Source organism: Myotis lucifugus, unplaced genomic scaffold (genome assembly GCF_000147115.1).
Source record: "Myotis lucifugus unplaced genomic scaffold, Myoluc2.0 scaffold_207, whole genome shotgun sequence".
NCBI lineage: Eukaryota > Metazoa > Chordata > Mammalia > Chiroptera > Vespertilionidae > Myotis > Myotis lucifugus.
The window spans coordinates 1791284-1808672 of record NW_005871255.1 but is presented as its reverse complement, the minus strand read 5'-3'; the positions used below and the strand labels follow the sequence as shown (position 1 = coordinate 1808672).

Sequence of the window (17389 nt, the reverse complement as noted above, 5' to 3'; positions counted from 1 at the left end):
GCGCGCCCGCATGTGGTATTTTGTGCAAGAGCCACACTCAAGGGGCCAAAGAGCCCCATATGGCTCGCAAGCCGCAGTTTGCCGACCACTGACCTAGGCCATTATAGATTGTCCCCATCTTCCTCCCCCCCTCCAACATTCCTTCAAACCATGCCACATAATAATCTAGCCTTAGAAAAGGGAAACATGCTTTGGCACTTTAATAACTTTTAAAATTCATACAAACGCACAATAACAAACAGGATACTAACCCCAACCCTCCCCCAAACTGATGAATGAGAACTCAAATTAAGGATGCAAAGCAATTCCAAATAAAAACTTCTAATGTCTCAAGCAGAACGACAGCAAGTGCTACACAGTACACTGAAGCCTGAGGAGGATGATTAAGTTCGTATTCTGAAATGATCAGGGATCAAGGTTACTTGGGCAGAAATAGCTTTTTTCCACCTCCAACTTCTGCTTTCATTTCTGTGCCTAGATGTGGTGGTTCCTAAAACATCCTCTGAGTTTTTTGACACTGCAGCAGGCCTAAAGGTAAGTGTGAGCACAGTGATGGTTATCAAGGTAAGAACGTGAGTTTTTTCCCCTCCAGAACAAGGTGGTGGTGGTAGGAAAGAGTCATCACTACTGCCTTGTTTCCAGCAATCAGCGAGAAACTAGTTCAGCTAAGAGGCATCTTGGTGAGCAGCAACCCCTTATCATATAACATGGTGGCCAAGGAAAGCTGGTCCTCCACACTGTCACAGGGCAGGTCCCCTACTCTCACAAACTCGGGGTAGGAGCGGAGTAAGAGTTCCATGGCATCAGCTTGCTGGGGCAATATCTCCAAGCACTTGGGCTCTTCCAGGTGATAAACACGGGAGTTTTCCACCGTGTAATAGAGAAACAAATGGCCTCCCTCGCCCAACAGCCGGGCTATCCCATCCTGAAGCATGTGCACTTCTGTTTCTGTTGTCAACTGGGCTCCTACGTTCACAGGCTCTCCTGCCTCCCAGCGAATTGGGAGCCCGTAAACACTTAGTGCCCTCTCCCTGTCAGTTAGCACGGGAGGCAGAGAATCGTGGATGAAGTCTTTGGCTCGCTGGTCAGCCACAGCATCAACAGGAGCAAAGTGTCCCAAGCGGGCAACCAAGACCCGCACCTTCTCCATGAAAGCAGTTCTTCGAGGATCCTTAGAATCCGAATGCTGGGCCCCCATGTAATCCATGAAGTCTCGGGGCAGTCCCCTACGAAACTCCACATTTTCCTCCATGGCAGCCTGCACCGCCAGAGGCAGTACAGCCTCCAAGAAGTCACCCCAGGTATTGCGCTGGTACGTGGACAAGGTGAGGTGGAGAGAGTGCACCCCATCCTGGCATTCGGCTTGGTGAATGAAGCCCCGAGGAAAATAGAGCAAATCTCCAGGTTCCAGCACGGTCTGCAGCACCGGCTCACCAAGGTCTTCCTGGCTGAAGTTGGGGCTGGACGTCAGGGCCAATTCCTCAGTCGGGACCCGGGGTCGGTAGACACGCCAGAGTTTCCGACCTTCCAGCTGCAGCACAAACGCCTCGATGTCGTCGTAGTGGGGGGCAAAGCCCTGCGAGTTGGGGGGCGTGAGGTAAACGTTGGAGCCCGCCATGCTTCCAAACTGCTCCTGGAGCACAGCCAAAAACTGCCACACGGTGGTCGAGAAGGCCTGGGGACAAAGGAGGCGCAGGGAGCAGCCGGCCTGGTACAGGGACCACGCGGCAGCGGGCAGGGCCCGGCCCGGCGGATTCAAGGTCTCGCGCCGCCCGTCGAGGTAGCGCGCGGCGTCCAGGTGCTGCCCAAACTGCACCTCCTCGTTGCGCAGCATGGCATCCAGGTCGGCGGTAGAAAAAAGACCCTGGTAGTAGGTGTGGTCCTGCCGCCGCACCAGCACCGCCTCCCGCTCCCACAGGCGCCGGTAGAAATGATCGGGTGGCATGGGCGCAATGAGCCATTCGAAGAGGCGTGCTGCCCGCCGCCGGCTGCTGGGGATGCGGTTCAGCTCGGCCAAGACGCGCCGCAATGGAGAGTCCCAGGCTGGCTCCCCGCCCGTGCTACCCACCTGCGACCCCGACAGCGTCGCGGGGGCCGCGGCCGCCAAGTGCTGGGCCGAGCACAGCAGGGCCGAGGTCTCCACCAGGCGCGAGGGCGGCGCCGAAGCGGGCACCAGGCGCGCCGGCGGGGTCTGCGCCTCCACCAAACGCGCCGGCGGGGTCTGCAGGGAGCGGGCCGCGGGCGAGGCCTCCAGCAGCTCGGCAGGGCCCAGGTGGCCGTACGGCTCTCGCCGGGCCGCATCCGGGGTGGCCGTCGCCCCTCCAGGCGGCGGGTCCCTGGGACCGTCCACGGTCGATTCCACCCGCGAGTCCTCCGAGTCTTCGCTGGGCAGCGTCTGGGCCCTCAGCGCCGCCATGCGGGACGCAGCACTTCTCCTGAGCTGCCTGCGGATTTTCCTGGGCCTCAGGGGCAGGACCAGCACCGACCCGCTGTGTGACTGTGGCTGGCGCCGGCGTCTCAACCGCCCGCGCCTCAGCAAACCCGCACTAGCCCGGAGCCCGTCCATGGTCGCACTCTCCTCCGAGCCCGGAGCCAGCGAGAGGGAGGCGCACGCTGGGTTGGTCGCCGCCGCGGTGTACTGTGGGAAGGGGGCGGGCCTCCAGCCCCCTCGTAGGCCACGCCCACTATGCCACTCAGCGCCTTCTGGTCACTGTATGAACCTTCATTTATTTTTACAATTCTATAATACAACAACAATATGTTGCATTGTGTATTCACCACGCCAAGTAAAATCCCCTTCCTTCTCCATTTATTCCCCCTTACACTCTTCTACCTTCCCCCACCCCTTTTTCCCTCTCGTCTGGTAATCACCATATGGTTGTCAGGAGGATTTCCTTTTTGTTTTTTGGGTTTTTTTGCTTGATCCCGCCACCCTTTTCACCCAGTCTCCCAACCCCGAACGCCCTTCCCCTCTGACAGCTATCAGTCTGTTCTCTGTCTCTACGAGTCTATTTCTATTTTGTCCATCAGATTCCACATATAAGTGAAATCATATACTTGTTTTTCTCTGGCTTGCTTATTTCACTTAGCAAAACAGTACTTTAATTGAAATGCGTGGCTTCACACTAGAACCGAGGAGTCTCTGCCAAATTAACAGGGATTTCATATTTAGAGGGCAATTGTTTTAAGTATTTGTTTTTTTTGTTTTTGTAATCCTCACCGGAGGATATTTTTTCCATTGATTTTTATTTTATTTTATTTTATTTTTATTTTTTTAGAGAGTGGAGGGAAGGGAGGGGGAAAGAAACACCAATGTAAGAGAGACAAATCCATTTGTTGCCTCCTGGTTTGATTGCCTTCTGCACACTCCCTGACAGGGGCTGGGGACTAGCCCGCAACCCAGGTACCTGCCCTTGACCCGGAATCGAAGCCCCCAGACCCGTTGGTCTGTGGGTAGATGCTCAGAGCTAGAGGACAATTTATTTACTTATTTATAATTATTTTAATTTTTTTATTGATTTAGAAATGGAGGAAGAGAAGGAGAGAGAAACATCAATGTGAGAACTACATGGATCGGTTGCCTCTTGAACCTGCTGGGGATCATACCCATAACCTATGCATGTGCCCTGACCAGGAATTAGCCCGAGACTTTCTGGTGCATGGGACAATGCTCCTACCAACTGAGCCACTCCGACCAGGGCTAGAGGGCAATTTAAAAATCAAGTTGCTAGGGACTTCAGTAGAAAGAAAGTTGACTACGTAACTCCTTATTCTTTCTAGTCTCTGCATATTGCATGTCCCAGGAGTCCTCATTTCTGAACAGCATGTTCCAGAGCAGTTTTTCACAGAAAGTGAATAAATCTTGTTTCCAAGAAATATCCCCAGGCAAGCTTTGAGATTTTTGTTTAAACCTTGGGTGGTTCTGGTCTTTACTCTGCAGGTGATGTGATTAATTGAAGCCCTCTGTAAATTCCTCCACCCAACTTCTCTTTGCACTTTCTCCATTACAAATTCTCCTGGTTGTTGCCTTCTCTCTGAAAAAGGAGTTACGACTTGCATTCTTCTTTTTTTCTTTTTAAATATATTTTTTATTGACTTAGAGAGAGAGGAAGGGAAAGGGAAAGAGAAACATCAATGAGAGAGAAACATCTATGGGCTGTCTCCTGCACGCCCCCCTATTGGGGATGGAGCCCCAACAGGGGAATCCAAAGGCCACCTCTTGGTACAAGAAACAAGGCTCAATCAACTGAACCACACTGGCCAGCGCTCTATTTGCATTCTTGTTATCTGCCCTTCCCACCTGCTTTGGGATTTTGTTTCATTAGCTACAGCTTCTCTCTCCAGAATCCTCAATCTCATCTCTGAATCTTATATTAACCTCTTTTTTAAAAATTCTTTATTGCCGAAACCGGTTTGGCTCAGTGGATAGAGCGTCGGCCTGCGGACTGAAGGGTCCCAGGTTCGATTCCAGTCAAGGGCATGTACCTGGGTTGCGGGCACATCCCCAGTAGGAGATGTGCAGGAGGCAGCTGATCGATGTTTCTCTCTCATCGATGTTTCTAACTCTCTATCTCTCTCCCTTCCTCTCTGTAAAAATCAATAAAATATATTTTAAAAAAAATTCTTTATTGTTTAAGGAGGGAGGGGGTTAAGAGATCAACTGAAGGGCTTGTATGCATGCATATGAGCATAACCAATGGACATAAGACACTGGGGGGTAGGGCAAGCCGGGGTATTCTCAAGGGCGGGGGGGGGGGGGGAAGGACACATATGTAATACCCTTTGTAATGCTTTAAGCAATAAAAAAAAATAAAAAAATTCTTTATTGTTTAAAGTATTACATAAGTCTCCTTTTCCCCCCATTGACCTCTCCCCAGCCGCTCCCACCCCCCAGCACATGCCCTCACCCTCCTACTGTCTGTGTCCATTGGTTATGCTCATATGCATGCATCCAAGTCCTTTGTTGATCTCTTATCCCCATGCCCCCTGCCTTCTCTCATAGGTCGGACAGTCTGCTCTATGCTTCTATGACTCTGGTTCTATTTTTGTTCATCAGTTTATGTTGATCATTATATCCCACATATGAGTGATATCATGTGATATTTATCTTTCTCTGACTGGCTTATTTTGCTTAGCATAATGCTCTCCAGTTCCATCCATGCTTTTGCAAATGGTAAGAATGTCTTCTTTTTTTTACAGCAGCGTAATATTCCATTGTGTAGATGTACCACAGTTTTCTAATCTACTCATCTGCTGATGGGCACTTAGGCTGTTTCCAAATCTTAGCTATTGTAAATTGTGCTGCTATGAACATAGGGGTGCATATATCCTTTCTGATTGGTGTTTCTGTTTTCTTGGGATATATTCCTAGAAGTGGGATTCCTGGGTCAAATGGGAGTTCCATTTTTAATTTTTTGAGGAAACTCCATACTGTTTTCCACAGTGGCTGCACCAGCCTGCATCCCACCAGCAGTGCACGAGGGTTTCTTTTTCTCCTCATTCTCAACAGCACTTGTCTTGTTTGTTGCTTTGTTGATGATAGCCATTCTGACAGGTGTGAGATGGTACCTCACTGCCATTTTGATTTGCATCTCTTGGTTGAGTAGTGACTTTGAGCATGTTTTCATATGTCTCTTGGCCTTCTGTATGTCCTCTTTTAAAAAGGGTCTAGTTAGGTCCTTTGCCATTTTTTTTATTAGATTGTTTATCTTCCTTTTGTTAAGTAGTAAGTTAAGATACCTAGGAATAAATTTTTTAAAAATATATTTTATTGATTTTTTACAGAGAGGAAGGGAGAGGGATAGAGAGTTAGAAACATCCATGAGAGAGAAACATCGGTCAGCTGCCTCCTGCATACCCCCTACTGGGAATGTGCCTACAACCAAGGTACATGCCCTTGACCGGAATCAAACCTGGGACTCTTCAATCCACAGGCCGACGCTCTAGCCACTGAGCCAAACTGGTCAGGGCTCTAGGAATAAATTTAACCAAGGAGGTAAAGGTCCTGTACTCAGAAAATTACAGGAAGCTGAAGAAAGAGATAAAGGAAGACATAAACAAATGGAAAAATATACCATGTTCATGGATTGGTAGAATCAACATCATTAAAATGTCAATACTACCCAAATCAATCTATAGATTCAATGCAATCCCCATTAAAATACCAACAGCATATTTCAAAGACCTAGAACAAACTCTCCAAAAATTCATCTGGAATAAAAAAAAGACCTCAAATAGCTGCAGCAATCTTAAGAAAGAAGAACAAAGTTGGAGGGGTCACAATACCAGATATCAAGCTATACTACAAAGCCACTGTTCTCAAAACTGCCTGGTTCTGGCACAAGAACAGATATATAGACCAATGGAACAGAACAGAGAATCCAGAAATCGACCCAAGCCATTATGCTCAATTAATATTTGACAAAGGAGGCAACAGCATACAATGGAGTCAAGATAGTCTCTTCAATAAATGGTGTTGGGAAAATTGGACAGATACATGCAAAAAAATGAAACTAGATCACCAACTTACATCATACACAAAAATAAACTCAAAATGGATAAAGGACTTAAATGTAAGACGGGAAACCATAAAAATCTTAGAAGAAGCTATAGGCAGCAAAGTAGCAGACATTTGTGGTAGCAATATCTTTATCGATAGAGCTCCTAGGGCAATGGAAACTAAGGAGAAAATAAACAAATGGGACAACATCAAAATAAAAAGCTTCTGCACAGCAAAAGAGACCATCAACAAAACAAGAAAGCCCACTGCATGGGAGAACATATTTGCCAACGATATCTCCGATAAGGGTTTAATCTCCAAAATTTACAGGGAATGCGTACTACTTAAATCAACCTTTTAAATGTGGATCTCTTGTTTACAGGCACTGTGATAGGCATGACAGTTTAATTGTTAATAACAACATAGTCACTATCTTCATGTAATTACTGTTGTTTTGTACATAGATTATCTTCATTTTAATTTTTTTAGATAAATTCCTAGGAATGGAATTTCTGAATCAAAGAGCAAGATGATTTTTGTGATTATTAGTAGGTTTTACTGAATTCCCTCTGAAGTTTACAATGTTACAAGCAGTTATGAGCAGATTAGACTGCATGGCCTCTAGGGCATGTCCTGTGGTTCTGGTTGATCTTTTTATCTGTTTTAAAAATATTTTCTTATTGATTTCAGAGAGCAAGGGAGAGACAGAGAGAGAATCTAACTCTGAGCTCCTGGTTCATAGGTTGATGCTCAACCATTGAGCCATACCAGCCGGGCTCTGTTTGATCTTTCAATCCTCTTCCTCAGTCACATTCCTATCTAAACACTTGGCGAACCTTTTAGATTTTATCCCTACCATATGCCATGTCCACTCTTTTTATTTCTCACATGGTCTATTACAGTAGTCCTCAATTGAAGGCGATTTTACCTCCAGAAGGAGCACTTTGCTTGTGGGGTGGAGAGGGGGAAGGGAATCGTATAACATCTAGTGCAGCTATTTTCATCCTTTTTCATCACATTGGTCGTAGACTAAGGAGGCAGAAGAAAGACTATAATGTGTTTTTAAAATATATTTTTATTGATTTTAGAAAGGAAGGGAGAAGAAGAGAGAGATAGAAACATCAATGATGAGAGAGAATCATTGATTGGCTGCCTCCTGCACGCCCTGTACCAGGGATCAAGCCCGCAACTGGGGCATTGCCCTGACCAGAAATCTAACTGTGATCTCCTGGTTCATAGGTTGATGCTCAACACTGAGCCACGCCAGCCAGGCCAATGTGTTTTGTTTTGTTTTTAAATGAAAGAAAATTACTCTGTCCTTTCAAAAGTATGTTATCCTAGATGCATAAGAAAAATGGACAGAGCTCACTTAAGGTGAAGGTTGATCTTTGCTAAGGAAGCTTTAGGCCTGGGACATGACATGCCCAGTTAGAAATTTATGATCAGAACATCCTGTGTAGGTACTTTTGGTCACTGAGCTTGTTAGGCCTGCCATGTGCCTCCCACCTAATCCCCTGCTTGCCAAGTTTATTATGTAGCCCCTTTTCGTTCACAATATAAGTAGCCTCCAACCAGTCTCTAACTTTAGTCTCTCCCTAGTCCATTTGTAACATAGGTAGCTACAATGTCAATTTTCTCAAGTTGTGGCCCCAAATGTGCCATTGCCCTACTCAAAACCCATCTGTGTTCCCCATCGACCAATCCAAGCCCTTCAGCTAGATGCTAAAGTCACATAGTGCGACAGCCTTATCAGCCTTGACAACTCTGCTAAACATTACTTCTGCAAGTTAGACTATTTGCTGTTCCTTGCCTATGTTCTCCTTCACACATTTATTCATGCTGTTCCCCTAAATGCTGTCTCCCAATCATCTTTTGTCACTACCCTCATTTAAGTCTATCTCACATTCCATCTTCTCACCAAAGTCTCTCCCATCTCTAATCACAAGAGAACTTTGACCCTTTCACATGAATTTAGCACATTGTGCCTGTTTTGGTATATAGTGTACTTGTCATAGTCTCTCCTAAACTTCATAGACTGTAAAATCCTTCAAGGAAAGGATGTCCTGTGCTTTTTGCTCTTACTTTTAACACACTGCTTTTCACACAGAAGGTGCACAGAAAGTGTCTATTGGGAAGCAGACCCACCAGAATTGAGTCCCTCCCACTCCTAGTACATGGCATTAGCTCAGTCAAGTTACTCTCTCAGGCCTCAGGAATCCCATCTGTAAAATGAGAATAAAAATTGAACCTACAGCCTAAACCTGTTTGGCTGGGTGGATAGAGCGTCGGCCTGCGGACTGAAGGGTCCCGGGTTCGATTCCAGTCAAGGGCATGTACCTGGGTTGCGGGCACATCCCCAGTGGGAGATGTGCAGGAGGCAGCTGATCGATGTTTCTCTCTCATCAATGTTTCTAACTCTCTATCTCTCTCCCTTCCTCTCTGTAAAAAATCAATAAAAAATATTTAAAAAAAAATTGAACCTACTGCTTCTTCTTCTTCTTTTTTTAATTGTTTTATTGCTTAAAATATTACAAAGGGTATTACATATGTCTCCTTTTCCCCCCCGCCCTTGACAATCCCCTGGCCTCCCCTACCCGCCAGTATCTTATGTCCATTGGTTATGCTTATATGCATGCATATAAATCCTTTGGTTAATCTCTTACCCCCCTCCTTCTGCCCCCCTACTCTCCCCGGCCTTCCCGCTGCAGTTTGACAATCTGTTTGAGGCAGCTCTGCCTCTGTATCTATTTTTGTTCATAAGTTTATGATGGTCTTTATTATCCATGAATGAGTGAGATCATGTGGTATTTTTCCTTCATTGACTGGATTATTTCACTTAGCATAATGCTCTCCAGTTCCATCCATGCCGTTGCAAATGGTAAGAGTTCCTTCTTTTTTACAGCAGCATAGTATTCCATCGTGTAGATGTAACAAATTTTCTAATCCATTCATCTACTGATGGGGCACTTAGGCTGTTTCCAGATCTTAGCTATGGTGAATTGTGCTGCTATGAACATATGGGTGCATATATCCTTTCTGATTGGTGTTTCTGGTTTCTTGGGATATATTCCTAGCTTCTTCTTCTTTTTAAACTTGTATTTTAGCCAGTTGATATTTGGGAAGTGCTATTTTAGTACAAGTTTATTATTATTTTTTCTTTTTTTTTTTTAACCTACTTCTTTATAGGGTTGTTGTAAAGATAAAATAATGCACATAAGGCACTTAGCACAGAGTCTGGTTTAAAGCTAAACACTTACAAATGGTAGCTATAATAATAATTTATTATTATGGCACAAAACCCTGTATTACCTATATGATGACTGGGTGTCACTAGCCTACTTCAGAGGAATCAGGAGTCGGGAAGGCAGAGAAGTTCTTGAATTGGGCAGCATGACAGAGTGGGATAGGGAGGTTAGATTATTTTTGCATATGCCCCGTGGAAGTTGAGTCAGTGGGGCCGATATCAGACAAAACCATTGTGTGAGGTACTGCTCTGTACAAAGTTACCTGGCCAAGAGCCAGAGTAGGGGCTGATACCAACTGTTCTCCTTCCAAGTCCTGTGGCCTCGTCTAGGGCTGCAGTGTCTGAAGGGAGGGACAGCAGAGGGGCTGTGTGTGTGCTGATGGGGCTCTGACATGCGGTCCCCTGGGGAAATGCTGAAGAAGGCAGGTCAAGTTTGTCAATAGGAGCTTTAATTGCCTTTTCAATGAGATTGGTTTTCAATATACAATGGACACAGTCTGCAGTGAACGAGGGGGATGAGCTATCCCTGTTTGCTCTCAAAGCCAAGGGACATTCTGCTCAGCTAGAGGAAGGCTGTAAATTTGTCTTCCGCATCCTGTACAAATATCTCTTCCTCCTAGTCTTTCCTGTGACCTCATCTTTATTTTTTTCAGCATTTTGTGATTTCCTGGAAGAATATTGTTGCTGCCTTGTCTCCTAGTTTCCGTAGTGACTGGGAGGTACCTTTTGGAGCCTGACTTATCTTTAATTTCATCACTTTTCCTGTGGCTCTACTTAGTTCTCACTACAAAAGCAGCTATTAATAACCATTTTTAGGAATATAATTTAAGGACATGGAATAATGTTCCTAATATATCATGAGTGGGAAAAACAGACAAATATTACAGTTGGATCCCAGTTGGGGTACTTTGTGTGTCGATTTGTATCTGTATATATCTATTCACTCATACACAGACCCATTCATATTACTGAAAAAATTTAGGAGTCTTTCCACTGCAATATTCAACAGTGTTTATCTTTAGATGGTGGGATTCCAGGTAATTTTTATTTTCTTCTTTGTTTATTTTTATGTTCTGGACTTTCTACATTGAACATGTATCACTTGTGCCATTAAAAATAGAGTGTTTTTTAAAACTACACTTTCCCTAATGCATTGCTTGCCTAGCTCTTCTGTTTTTTTAATCAATATAATTCCCTTTTAAAAAAACAACAACAAAGGAACTTGACGTTAAGATTACCACGAATCTTCTTATTATGTCTATAGTTTTGCATTTTCCAGAATGTCATGTAATTAAAGTCATACATTATGTGTAGCCTTTTCAGGCTGGCTCTGTCACTTAGCAACCAGTATGCCTTTAAAGAGGTTCATCCATGTCTTTTTGTGGCTTGATAGTTCATTTCTTGTCTTTGACCACTATTCCATTGTCTAAATGTACCACAATTTGTTACTTCACTCACATATTGAAGGACATTTGGTTGCTTCTAGTTTTTGGTGATTATGAATAAAGCTGCTACAAACAAGCATTCGTGTTCAGGTCAGACTTACTTTTTATCATGACTTGAATTTTCAAAGAGTGTAATAGAAGTAATTGATAAATAGAGGAATACATTATGAAAGTCAAAATTAAAATGAAATGGTCCATTATAATTGATTTATTCATTTTTTTGAAAGCAATGAAAAACAAGATAATAAATAATGGATTGGCTCTTATTATTTATAATACAACATAATATGATGTGTAGCTGAAATTATGTTATTTGTGAAATAAGAAATGTTATTTCTTATTTTGACTGGAACCGCCATCTTCCAATAATTTGCCGAAATGACTAACCCAAAGGGAAAGAGGAGAGGCACCCGCTATAGGTTCTCTAGGCCTTTCAGAAAACATGGAGCTGTTCCTCTGGCCTCATACAGGTGAATCTACAAGAAAGGTGATATTGCAGACATCAAAGGAATGGGCACTGTTCAAAAGGAATGTCTCACAAATGTTACCGTGGCAGAACTGGAGGAGTCTGCAGTTATCCAGCCTGCGGTGGGCATTGTTGTAAACAAACAAGGGCAGGATTCTTGCCCAGAGAATTAATGTACATATTGAGCATATAAAGCACTCTAAAAGCTGAGATAGCTTTCTGAAACGTGTGAAGGAAAATGATCAGAAAAAGAAGGAAGCCACAGAGAAAGGTTCCTGGGTTCAGCTGAAGCGCCAGCCTGCTCCACCCAGAGAAGCACTTTGTGAGGACCAGTGGAAAGGAGCCTGAGCTACTGGGACCCATCCCCTATGAATTCAAGGCATGACAAGTGCAAAAAAATAAAAGACCTCTGTACTGTTAAAAAAAAAAATACCATAAGAGGCATGGTATTCTTTCTGCAAATGTGTGAGTGGGCATATATCAAAATCTGGGCCCTAGCCATTTTGGCTCAGTGGATAGAGCATCAGTCTGTGGACTGAAGGGTCCTGGGTTCGATTCCAGTCAAGGGCACATACCCGGTTTGCGGGCTCGATCCCCAGTAGGGGGCATGCAGGAGGCAGCTGATCAATGATTCTCTCTCATCATTGATGTTTCTATCTCCTTCTCCCTCTCCCTTCCTTTCTGAAATTAGGCTTTTGAGATTAATTAAAGAATAATCAAGTATAAAAATCAGAAATAATCCCATTAAATTCTTTAGGTGTCATAATAAAAATGTTCCTATTTATTTAACAAAAAAATGAAGATACATATACACAAAGACAAACTCACTGTTTGTAGTACCACTATAGGTTTGTTTCCTACAAGTGCACAATCTGATATATTCCATTTTGCTTGATTCCTAATAAAAAAAATGGATGGTGCATTTATAAGTCTGCATTATCAGGAGAGAACTTCTTTTTATTAGGCATGAAGTGAAAACAATCCTTTTATAATTTTGTACATTTGATTATTAGAAGAATTTTCTATAAACTAGCTTCTGGTCCTATACATTTCAAACCTTGTTTTTCCTCCATTACCAACATTCTTCAGTGTTGGGCACCATAGGACATATTCTTATCCTGTACCTTCATGTCACATCACCAGTTTGGTGGGTACTATGGGCAGTAGTAGATTTTCTGTGAGGCAAACTTATGTCAGGACGACTAGCAATAAGCGAACCAGTGACACACTGGAACAGGCAGGAGGACTCCTGTCCTGGGGCCTCAACTTTGGAGGGCTCAGCTCTGACCTCTGGACAGATGCCTCCCCATAGAGCAAGGAGTCTATAGGGCCACACCCTGCCTCATAGACCACACACACTGGGTACCCAAGATTCTGGAATTCCCTGCCCATTTTTAGGGCTGTGTGGACTCGTGTCTTCCCAAGGGTGGTCACCTTTGCAAGTGCGTGTACCGTTAGACTCAAGGGGTGGCAAACAGTAGTTGTTTGGAGCAGTATCTGAACATAACTTGGGCATGCAGTCCAAAGTTTCTACATGTGTATGTGTGAGGTCCTCACAGTGTGAAATGGAGCTGAGAACAGAAAGAGATGGGTGGGCTGCAGGTCAGTTTTCCTGCACTGCTAAGTTTTGATAAGGAGCTCCAAAGAATCTAAACATTTCAAATGCAGGCCTCGTCTCCTGTCAAGGTAGGTGATAGAATGTATTTTACTCAACAGTTTGTTAGCTTGACTTACAACATTTAACTATTTAGACATATGGAAAATGGGATTCTATTCATATTTTTGTCCTAACCCAAGAATTCATTTGGCATTAAGGATATCCTCTTATTATTCCATGGAGTAATGCAGAAATCTGTTTGATATCAGAACTATTTAGGTTCCTGGGGATACTTTAATCTAGCTTTAATATAGGTACAGTCTCAACCCTGGCCATCACTACATTGGTTTGTGGGGTTGAAATAGAGCAGTGCTGGGTCCCCAGGGGCTCTTCACCCTGAGTGAATCCACCTCCTCAACACATCCCAGGAATAAGGCTTTTTAGTCATAGCTACAAGAGTGTCTCAAAGTTGCTGCTACTTCTGCATAATAATAAAGACATAGAAAACAGAGGCTAACCTCAAAGATCACCACACAGATATATACTCAAGCCTTCTTGTGTGGACAATTCAGGTGTGTTCTCCCCATGAGGCTCCTGACTGGGTCAAAGGAGGCAGGTCTTAACCACATAGATTCTATTTTCATATTTATTATAGTAGTTCATAGAGCTATTTTGATAAACCATGGCTGAAGAGACATTCTCTTTGGCTCTACATTCATATGAGACCATATGTTTTGCCTATGCACTCATGTGTTAATATTTCTCTGCAGCCTGTGAGATCTCGCACACCAGGTCCCTGGTCACGGAGTCCAGCCTTCAGCTTAAACACAAGAAGGAAAAATCAATCATCACTTGTCAAAGATCTACGCACCGCCTGGGAAAAAAGGATTGCAATGGGACCATTTGGATCTGACAGCGCAGATTTCTAGCTGAGACAAGGTTTTTCCAGGGTCATATCCTCTTCCTTTGGAAGGAAAGGTGATTATTTCTAGGATGAACCCTTCTCTTGCTCCAAGACACAGGTAGCAGTGAACCCAGTCATATTCTTTCATTGATGTTGTATAATCTGTCATTATGCTTATAAAAAATATCTATTTAATAGTAGACTTGTTTTTTTATTAAATACTAGAGGCCCAGTGCACGAAATTCGTGCACGGGTAGGGTCCCTAGGCCTGGCCAGCGATCAGGGCCGATAGGGGCCTTCAGGCTGCCAGGAGGGGCCTTCCTTTGTTCCACACCACCCTCTATGATCAGTGCACATCATAGGGAGCAATCGAACTCCTGGTTTCCCGGTCCAACTCCCACAGGGACACTTTGCATATTAGCCTTTTACATATAGAGATATTTTTTATTGATTTCAGAGAGGAAGGGAAAAGGAGAAAGAGATAGAAATATCAATGATGAGAGAGAATAATTGATCGGCTGCCTCCTGCACGCCCCACACTGGGGATTAAGCCTACAAACCGGACATATGCCCTGATCGGGAATCAAATGTGACCTCCTGATTCACAGGTCGACGCCCAACCACTGAGCCACACTGGCAGGGCTAGACTTGGTTTTTAAATATATTTTATTGATTTTTTTACAGAGAGAAAGGGAGAGGAATAGAGAGCCAGAAACATCGGTGAGAGAGAAACATTGATCAGCTGCCTCCTGCACACCCTCTACTGGGGATGTGTCCACAACCAAGGTACATGCCCTTGACTGGAATCGAACCTGGGACTCTTCAGTCCACAGGCCGATGCTCTATCCACTGAGCCAAACCGGTCAGGTCTAGACTTGGTTTTTAATGTGTGCCATTTACAGAGGGTTAAAGACATCATATTAAATGATAGAGCATATTTTTCCATATCCCAGAAAAGTCATACTAAATATAGGTCAGAGCTTCAAGTTTTACTAGAGTAAAAATACTGAAAGACCCAGCATCTTTTGCAAGCTATATAAAGAGCTTTCTGAAACCCAAACTAGAATCCCGTTTTTCTAGGAAGGAAATACTAGTAGCTTAGGCGATTTTTTTTTTTTTTTTTTTTTTTTTTAGCCCCAAGCCTAGTCTTATTCTGGAGCAGGTTCTTTAAATGTATGTAGCTCATGGGGAATGAGGAAGCCATGTCACTTGACTATTACTAGCACTGGACAAGCCAGCACAGTCATTTCCCCACTCTGCTGTGTGGGTGGGTGTGAATACTTTTAGATCCATCAAAAGCATGGCCACAGTTTCACAAGGCCAATTAGCAATTCTCATGAGCCTCAATGTTCTGAACACATAAGTGATTTAAGCATCATGAAAAGTTGGGAACTATGTCTGTGTCATAAGATGGGACTCTGTACCCTAACCGGTTTTGCTTAGTGGATAGAGCGTCGGCCTGTGGACTAAAGGGTCCCAGGTTTGATTCTGGTCAAGGGCATGTACCTTGGTTGCAAGCACATAGGGGGTGTGCAGGAGGCAGCTGATCGATGTTTCTCTCTCATCGATATTTCTAACTCTCTATTCCTCTCCCTTCCTCTCTGTAAAAAATCAATAAAATACATTAAGAAAAAAAAAAGATGGGACTCTGTATGAGCACATGATACTCCAAAAATTGCCACAGAAGAGGAGAGACCCAGAATTCAAAGTAGTGTGAATCCAGCTTTCTTTCCTAAATATTGATTGTTGTTTAAACCCTAAAAAACTTTGGGACACCCAATGATTAAAATAAGGCAATATGAATCTTTCTCTCCCTTTCTCTTCCCCTAATCACATCCTTTCTTTCAGCAGCACTGTTAACATCAGAAGTATGAAAAGCAATATTCTGAACCCCTACTAACTATGGAACATGGTGGGGAAAGAACACTGTGGGATATCAGTTAATCACGTAACAGAAAACCTTCCCTTTTCCTGGCTCATATAACCCATATTTTTATTTTTATTTATTTATTTTTTTAAGCACCGCTTTTATTTTTTTAAAATATATTTTTATTGATTTCTTTACAGAGAGGAAGGAAGAGGGATAGAGAGTTAGAAACATTGATCAGCTGCCTCCTGCACACCCCCTACTGGGGATGTGCCCGCAACCAAGGTACATGCCCTTGACCGGAATCGAACCTGGGACCCTTCAGTCCGCAGCCGACGCTCTATCCACTGAGCCAAACCGGTTAGGGCACCCATATTTTTATTTATTAGTTTACACCTCCCACCCAAGTGAAATAGTAATCTCAAAAGCACTATCACATATTTCAAAGCTATTTCCACATCTATCAAACCCGAGAATTCTGAGATCTGGCTACCACAAGTCCTTTGAGACAATAAGTGATTCTGTGCCCTGACTGGTTTGGCTCAGTGGATAGAGTGTCAGCCTGTGGACTGAAAGGTCCCAGGTTTGATTCCAGTCAAGGGCATGTATCTTGGTTGCGGGTACATCCCCAATGTGGGGTGTGCAAGAGGCAGCTGATAGATGTTTCTCTCTCATCGATGTTTCTAACTCTCTATCCCTCTCCCTTCCTCTCTGTAAAAATCAATAAAATATATTTTTAAAAATAATAATAATAAAAATAAGTGATTCTGTAAGAGTACTTTCTTGGCCCCTTTATCTTTGACTGTCATTTCGTAGTGAATGGACTTTATTGTTCACTCTGCATTGCTGGCAAGAACGAGAGAGCAGAACGGAACCCTCCAGTCAGTTAGCAAGGCCAAACAGAGGGTCTTTTAGGACGTCAGCACTGAGAGAGGTATAGCAGCCACAGAAGAAATGGCCCTTGTCTCTGAGGAGTTTACAAGAGGTTTTCTAAGACACACATACAAGAACCTTTCAAAGACAATATGCTCCATCTAGTAGGAATTGTGTGGCTCACAGAAGATGTTCTGTGGGAGTCCCTGTGAAGGGGGCTTTCGAGTACTGGAGTAGAGATGGAGGCACAGCACTTGCTTGGATCTCAGAGATTGCACAAGACTAAGGTAGGCAGAGAGGAGGAGTGAAGACTTCCAGGTGAGGGGAAGGACGGGATAAAGGGCTGGAGGAAGGAATGAGCATGGCAGAGGTCCATGACACTTCCCTTTTCCTTCCTGTTTCCAAATTGGGTCACTTGTTACTTTGCAATAGAGAAGCTGGGCATCCGTTCTCCTTACCCAATCCATTCATATTAACAAAATATTATAATGACA

At 43.8% G+C, this 17389-nt stretch overlaps 2 protein-coding genes across 2 annotated transcripts in view; one reads left to right on the top strand and one right to left on the bottom strand.

Moving 5' to 3' along the window:
* HEATR4 (HEAT repeat containing 4) overlaps positions 1-14283 on the top strand; it is a 41056-nt gene extending 26773 nt beyond the window's left edge. Inside the window, exons 15-16 of the mRNA XM_023761326.1 lie at positions 479-534; positions 14022-14283. Coding sequence (XP_023617094.1) covers positions 479-534; positions 14022-14180 — 215 coding nt within the window. The 3' untranslated portion in view covers positions 14181-14283. The remainder of the gene's footprint in view (positions 1-478; positions 535-14021) is intronic.
* On the bottom strand, positions 176-2636 carry RIOX1 (ribosomal oxygenase 1). The gene has a single exon (XM_023761327.1). The coding sequence runs from the start codon at positions 2564-2566 to the stop codon at positions 662-664; it is 1905 nt and encodes a 634-aa protein (XP_023617095.1). The 5' UTR covers positions 2567-2636; the 3' UTR covers positions 176-661.
* Positions 14284-17389: the final 3106 nt, after the last annotated feature.